Source organism: Aethalodelphis obliquidens, unplaced genomic scaffold (assembly GCF_003676395.1).
Source record: "Aethalodelphis obliquidens isolate GAN/ISIS:26980383/991018 unplaced genomic scaffold, ASM367639v1 scaffold14, whole genome shotgun sequence".
NCBI lineage: Eukaryota > Metazoa > Chordata > Mammalia > Artiodactyla > Delphinidae > Aethalodelphis > Aethalodelphis obliquidens.
The window spans coordinates 38,440,326-38,448,547 of NW_020837958.1; the positions used below are offsets into that span (position 1 = coordinate 38,440,326).

General features: G+C 39.5%; 1 protein-coding gene across 1 annotated transcript; it reads left to right on the forward strand.

Moving 5' to 3' along the window:
- The first annotated feature begins 1,035 nt into the window (after nt 1-1,035).
- On the forward strand, nt 1,036-7,210 carry LOC113625085 (hemoglobin subunit epsilon-like). The gene is given in 4 exon segments (XM_027115560.1): nt 1,036-1,069; nt 1,072-1,126; nt 1,251-1,473; nt 6,992-7,210. Coding segments are annotated over 4 exon segments (441 nt in total). The 3' UTR covers nt 7,121-7,210.
- The last annotated feature ends 1,012 nt before the right edge of the window (nt 7,211-8,222 follow it).

Here is an 8,222-nt window from a genome sequence, read left to right on the forward strand (position 1 = left end):
AAACCAGCTTTCTGGAGGTCAAAATGTAGGAAAACAAATTCTGAAATAAAGAAACAAAATGAACCATTCCCTCTCCCACTACAAGTGTGCCTTTTCTAGTCCTGTAAATGCTTATTTGGATGCGTGAGACCAAAGTACCTTAGATCACAGTGGCAGTGGTGTGTGGAGTACTGTCAGTGAAGATTGCCTCTGCCTGATTAGATATGAAGAAACATTACACACAGCCAGAGTGTGGATTCAGCACACAAGAGACAACTCCATTATTCTATAGCCATTGCCAAAGAGAATTCTAATACTCTCTTCACTGAACACAGGAACACCTATTTCCCCAACAGCCAGTTGTGTATTCTCTGATACAAATGCATAGATATATGTATTGGCCAGAGACACTTGTCCATATAATCAGAGTGAAAAAAATTATTCAGGCAAGTGCATATATTATTGGTAGAACTCAACAACAATGGGGTGGTGCTCAATTTTTCTCTAAATTACCCAGTTCTTACCTATCTTATTTCTAAACAGATTCTGGATTGAGGTCTTTTTTCTTGGTTACAAGAACTATAAAATTATGAGTCCCATATAAGCTTTAGAAGCACTGGTAACCAAGAAGAGCTGTGACTTCTTCTATACCCTGGCTGAAGAGCAGAACAATGTCTTGTAAACACCTGATACAATGCTGAACAGAGTTCTAATTGTTACTCTTCCTAATTCTGTTTATGCCTTATGGTCAATTCAGGGATGGTGGCAGGGAGCTTGAGATATGAATTGCATGGTAGATGGTAGGAGAGAGGACAGCAGAATCCCCCTGATAGAGCCACACAACATTATCAGAGACACAAATGTCCATCTAGCTGACCCTCCCTTGCCCAAGGCCCACCCCTGGTGGTGACAACCCACCTTTGAAAAATAGTCTCATTTTATTGGGAGAAGTAAGGGCCTGGGGACAAGAGATGAGGAATAAAAGGCCATGCAGAGAAGCAGCAGCACAGACTTGCTTCTGGCCCATTAGTGATCACCAGTAAGCTCCCAGACACCATGGTGCGTTTTACTGCTGAGGAGAAAGATGTTGTTGCAGCCTGTGGGCCAAGATGAATGTAGAGGTGGCTGGAGGTGAGAGCTTGGGAAGGTAAGCACTGGACACAGGTAGGACAGGGGGCAGAAAGGCAGAGATTTTTCCAGAAAGACGGATTGGTCAGGTTTCTTACATACTCTGACTTCCCATCTGCTCTGTGACTATGACCATCCCATAGGTTCCTGGTTGTCTACCCATGGACCCAGAGGTTCTTTTACAGTTTTGCTAACTTATACTCTGAGTCTGCGATAATGGGCAACCCTAAGGTCAAGGCCTGTGGCAGGAAGGTGCTGACCTCCTTTGGAAATGCCATTAAACACATGGACGACCTCAAGGGCACCTTTGCACATCTAAGTGAGCTGCACTTTGACAAGCTGCATGTGGATTCTGAGAACTTCAGGGTGAGTTCTGGGCATGCTTGTGCTTTGTTCTTTCATCCAGGTATCTGTTTTGTGGTTACAGTAGGGAACACAGGTTCTTAAGTCTTACCGTATAGAGGTATATTTTGGAGGTAATATTTCAGGAAAAAGCTTGATTTTGGTAGTTAGGTTGTTCCTAAGGTCAAAGGTAAGACCAAGTAGAGTAATTAATTATGCCATGACCAGTGGAGGCCACTGGCCATCTGATATTTCTTAAAAATAAATGTCGTGAAGAGCACTGGACAAAAGTGAGCTAAATAGTTTGGCCTGGAGAATACAAATTGAGCCAGGGAGAAGAACACCTTGCCTTTGATAACTGAAATTTTCTATAAAAATCGATGAACACATTTCTGCATGGTTCTTGAGCTTTGAACCAGGAGTAAGCAGGGCAAAGTAAGAGCGACTTTTTCATGGTTTGCCCCTCCTCCTCTCAAGTCCAGCAATGATGAAATGCTCTTGTATACAAAGCACTGGATTCTTTGTCAAATGGGTGTCCAAACAATTTGAATGTATGCAATATCTGAAGACTTAGACTATGTGTATCAAGCCCCAGCACTATAATCCTACTTTTAAAAAATGAGAGAAGCAATCCATAGCAATGCTCTGGGGTTGGAAGTTGGCAGGGAAAATGAGAGAAGGATAGAACACATTGGGGGTTCAGGACTGGGAGTCACTGAAGCCAATGTCAAGCGTATAATGATGCACTTTTGTGGGAGCATGACAATGAAAGTTGCTCAACCTTTTATCAAGAAGGAAATGGATGTTATATCTATTTGCTGTAGGGGCAGCTTGAGACCTTCTGTTCACTATGCACTATCTTCTTTTTATTCCCAGCTTCTAAGCAACATGATATTGATTGTCTTGCAACCCACCTCAGCGAGGAATTTACCCAAAAGACACAGGTTCCCTGGCAGAAGCTGACAGAAGCTGTGGCTAATGCTCTGGCCAACAAGTACCAGTAGTTGCCTGGCCATCTATGTTGGTGCCTACCTGAGGGCCCTGGGTCCCAACAGTCCATCTCCTGAAGGTGGAGGGAGAGAGCCCTGCCTCCAGACTTAACTCCTATATAATACAAATAAAATAAAAGTCATGCTCTGTAAGGAATATCCTTGTATTTTCTCTCTGTCTTTATCTTTTATAAGTTGATTCAGCTAAAAGAAAGCACTCCTATTGTAATGAGAATATTGGAGATTGAGAGTTTGGGGATGATAGAGAAGGGACCCTTATAAGATTCTACAGGATTAGAGTGGCTTCAAAGGGTAATTACTCCTACGAAGGGAAACTAGACTCTTGAGTTGGACAAGGTCTTTAGAAAAAGGAAGGAAATGGAATTACTCTTGAGAGATGCAAAATGATTATTGATAGTGAGTTGTTAGGACACAAAGTAGGGGACCTGTATAGGCTGTTATTTGTATAAACTCAGAATAGAGTTCTTTTTGGACTATAGCTCAGTTCTATTTAATATAAGAAACATATTTTTAGCAGCTATAATGCAGTGAAGATGGTACTTTTTAGAGACCCAGTTAAGGACTCTGCTCTCAACTTTTTCCTAGCATCTTCAATGGTACTAATGAAGGCAACATCCCTAAAGCATATGAACTGGAAGCTTTGGTTTGAATCTGTCATCACCTGGTAGCTCTTGACCTGAAACACATTTCTAATTCTATTGGTAGAGATAAAGGCCATTTATGAGGGAAAATGACAAATTCAAGAATCAGCATGCGAGGTCTAATTGACAGAGGAGAAACTGGCCCATTAAAAGCAGTGGGGTTTTATAAAATTAGAGAATCTGCTAGAGAGACCAGAAAAAGAAGGAAAAGAAGCTATTGTTGCAAACAAAATTACCAGTGAGGTTTCTTGCACACCAGAGTGACATAATCAATAGGGTATTTTAGGGAAATTGATCCATGTGTGGGCATAGACTTGACAAGGCAGAATCTACCCTGAATCTGGGCGTAGGAATTTGCTGTGAGTATAATGAAGTGATAGGTAAAAGACTAAACTTGACAGAAGCAGTGGTACTAAGAAAAAAATCAAATAAAGGACCACTGTGGCAAAGATGCTGCAGGACTTGAAGCATAGTGAAATAGAGAGTGGAGAAGTCATGGAGGATAGCCAGGTTCCCTGTCTAGTGAATGCAAAGAGGAAATCTATTGACAGAAGAAGAAAAAACCTAGATGTCTCTTACTTAGAGCTGGCAATGGGCATAGCCACCTGTGTAAAAATCACTTCAAATTTCTGTACTGAAGTCCCTGGCATAAAGTGAAAAGCCAGGGCTTTTGGATTAACAGACAATGTCAAATTATTGCCCCATTGGCTTGAAACATTTAGTTAACATTTTTCAGAATTAATTTCCTTGTTTGTAAATGGGATAATTATCCCTAACCCCACAAATACATTCCAAGGTTTCAAGGAGATATTTGTAAAGTGTATTGTCTGTCATTTTTGAAAAGGTAGTGGTAGTGGTTTATATGATGCATTATGATCTGTTCCTCTGTGCCCTGCTGTTTTTTTTTTTGCGGTACGTGGGCCTCTCACTGTTGTGGGCTCTCCCGTTGCGGAGCACAGGCTCCGGACGCGCAGGTTCAGCAGCCATGGCTCACGGACCCAGCCGCTCCGCGGCATGTGGGATCTTCCCGGACCAGGGCACGAACATTGGCATTGGCAGGCGGACTCTGAACCACTGCGCCAGCAGGGAAGCCCTGTACCCTGTTTCATTGTATATTCTTGAGCTGATTGCATTATTTCTGAGCTTCAGAACTAGATATCTAACTATTTGCTTAATATCCCATTTTTGGATTGCTCAAAAGTACAACAAATACAGTATGTCCAAGACTGAACTCTTGATCTTTTCCTAATTTACTCCTGCTAACTGACGCTTCTTTTTGTGTTCCCCTTCTTAATGACTATCCCATCATCAATTGCTCAAGCCTGAAAATAGAGATGTTTTTACTTCCCTCCCTAATACAACATCATCCTATTTGTCTCTCATTTATTTTACCCCCATGTCCACTGAAGCCAAAATAATACAAATCAAATCGTGCCGCTCCAGTCCTTGAATTTTTCAAGTTTTATTTGACTTTCAGGTTAAAGAAAAAGAAACTGTAACATAGTGTAAAGATCGTTCATAGCAACTTCCTATCATATAACATTCCCCCCTGGTCATCTGAATTAGAGTCACACTGTCCATCTTTCTATATATAAATCATATAATTTGGATTATTATCCCTGGTAATTTTTAATCAACATTATGTTGTACAATTAATCTGTATTACAGCATGTGATACAGATTCTTTTCATTGTTGTATAATATTTCATTCTTTTACCATAGTATAATTTATCTATTCCACTAAATGAGGAACAATTAAGTTGCTACTGAATTGAGATTCTGAGGCATATTGATGTTACAAGCATTCCTATACATGCCTTTGGATGCACACAAGCAAGCATCTCTGTATATCTAAAAGTATAATTGCCAGGTCATAGGTGCTGCATATATTCTGCTTCAGTAGACACCACCAAATATTCTCAAAAGCAATTATACTGTTTTACACTATCGTTAGCAAAGTATAAAAACTTTTCTTTATCTACAGCCTTGTGAAATTTTCGAATTGTCCATCTCTCCTCTTCTTTATATTCTTTTCCCTCCTCCTTCCCTCTCATTCCATTATTTTCCCTTCTCTTACTCCTTCCATTCCCTCCGTTCTTCCCTCCTTCCTTTGTGCCTCCCTCCCTCCCTCCTTCCTCCCTCCCTCCTTCCTTCCTTCTTTCCTTCCTTCCTTCCTTCTTTCCAGCTATGCTGGTGGGTATATATTTGTATACCATTGTAGTATTATTTTCAATTGAGAAAAGAGTGAAATTCGCTTTGAATCTTCATTCCTGGGTCCAACTCCACTTTTTTCTTGAGGACCCAGCTGTGGAAATTTCTGCACTTGGCGTTTTCCCAGAAACCCTGTTAGACTTTAACAGGCTGAATAAGATAAATCTTGTTTGCAATTCCTTTGCATTCTCTCTATTCACATCATATATTTAAGTACTTATGCAATAGGTATCACATCTTTTTCTTTATTTCTCATTAAATTGTTCCATTATAATGCATGCTCCCCAAACCTATTTCAGTAGGTGGTAGAGAGACAATATTTATTACTTTTCTTTCACTTAATGGACATTTATTTCAATGAAGGGATGGGAAAGGAAAGAATTTTGTGACCCAAAGTATTATACAAAGGAGAAAGAAAGTTAAATCTATGGCAAAATATTTATCTACTCCAACCACTTATAAACATATCTAGAGACAAAGTGAAGCTCCATATAGAGTCAACTTCATAAAATTTTTGCTTTCTAGGTTTCAGTTTTCTTATGTATGAATTGAAAGAGTTGGATGGGTTAAACTGTAAGATACATTCCACAATGTTGACTAAAACATTTATGCATAAATGAGACTGGCAGTATATTTGTAGAAGCTACTGATGAAGGAAATGAAGCTGGGAGGTAAGTACAGGGAGAGCAGGGTTTCTGAGTCCCGACACACTGGACCAGACAATCACAGATGAAGGGAACTGAGGAACAAGAGTGCATCTCACATTCCCCCAAACCAATGAACTTGTGTTGTGCCCTGGGCCAATCTGCAGGGAGGGCAGGAAGCTGAGTGGGGCTTAAAAGGAAGAGCAGGGCTAGCGGCTGCTTACACTTGCTTCTGACACAACCGTGTTCACTAGCGACATATTTGTAAACAGTTTCCAGACTGAAGCCAAGATTCTGCCTCTAAAGATGTACAGTTCCAGATTTAACTTGGGAGAGACTGTCCCTTTGCTCTTGATATGTCAGTACCATAGCCCACTTATGAGGTAAACAAAGCTAATTCTGAATGAAAATCTGAGCCCAATAGAGGAAGTATTGATAAGGAAGCTACTAACTGAGACATTAACTGTTCTGTAATAATTAGAATATAATTCCTTTATCAAAGTTATGGTTATACTGAATTTTTTGTTTTATAGACAGAAATATGACTTTGTTTCTTTTTAAATGAGTTAAACCATACTATTCTTAAACTATTCTGTGTGTATGACCTCTGTTTCTATGAGTTCTGCTCTTCACGGAGCATTTTTGTTTTATTTAATTGTATTTATTTAATTTAGTTTTAATTGATTTTGTTATATTTTATTTTASTTTATTATTTTTGGAAGAATGCCAAAACTGTGGTAACTAAGATATTGTGTATCTGGGAGTGGAGTAAATAATAACTGCTTTACCCAGAAAAATATAGATTAGATTGCTGAAATGGTCTACTTGGGGAATTAAAATTGAACACTAGAGCATGTACAAAAGAGTTCTAACTGAAAAGTAATTTTTGAAACAGATGATAAAACCACACATCTCTGGATGAATGTCATAATTATATTATATTATAGGGGCACAGTTTGTGATGAGACTGAAATATGCTGAGTCCAAGCTGGGTCCCTCTATAACCATGCCCTTGTTTCTCGACTCTTCCACACAGCTCCTGGGCAACGTGCTGGTGGTTGTGCTGGCTGAGAACTTTAAAAATGAATTCACCCTGGAGTTGCAGGCTGCCTATCAGAAGGTGGCGCCTGGTGTGGCTAATGCCCTGGCCCAAAATTACGACTAAGCTCCCTTTCCTGATTTTCAGGAAAGACCTTTTTGTCCTCAGAGCCCAAAATCTGGATACAGAAAAATAAAGAAGAGTTTTGAGCATCTGGTCTCTGCCTAATAAAAACATTTATTTTCATTGCACTGGTGTATTTAAATTATTTCACATCTCTCACTCAGATGTTTCTCACACGGGAGGGCAGGCCTTTTAAGTCATAAAAAAATAAGGGGCTAGTTGAGACCTTGGGAAAATATATCTGTATCTTGGACTCCATGACAGGAGTTGTTGTAAACAGCTAATATAAGTGGAAAACAGACTCTGCTGCTTATTCTTACTTTCCCTTAAAGAATTCAAGTTGCAGTTTGATTTGGGAGTTAGATCATTGCTATGTTTTATTTAAATCAATTATTTTATTTAGCCTTCCTTGTAAATGTCTTCTCTCTCTTTAATTGTCCAGAACCTAACAGCCATAATTCCACTAAGTTCTTCTGCCTAAAGACACCACTGTTCTTCTAAGATTTTCCTTATGTATTTTACTGTCCTTATTGCTCCTCCTCCTTTGACCGCTCTTATCCTAGTTTCCTCTGTCGTCTTATAAAGATCCGCATGAAGGACAGAAACCAGGGGGAGGTAGATTTGCTACCTCTTCCCTTGTATTGTAATACTGTGATAAATATAGGACTGAAGACAGTGTAAAAAGGGGCTTTTGTGGCTTGATATTCACTGCTGTCTTGTAATTCTTTCATGGTCTTACACCAAAAGGAATTCCATTCTCCTCAAGATGGTTTAACATCTACATCCAGGAAGTGATTGGAGGTCTGCTCTCTTCCTTATCCTGTCTCTGATGGTTTCTCTGCCTTTGTAGTTATTAACATAGTGTTACCAGCAGCAACACATGCCAATTTAATTTTATTATTCAATAGCCACTTATGTGGATGCTTGATTCTGGAAATAATATATGAATTTCAAGTAATCCTCGTCCCCTGCTGCATCTCAATTCTGAATCTAGTTGGGAAGATTCTGAAGGTAATGCATCTAACAAGTGACTACAGATGAGTGTGTACAAGGCTTTATGAGATCAGAGAGTGAAGCTCTTGGTATGAAATGGGTGATAAAGATA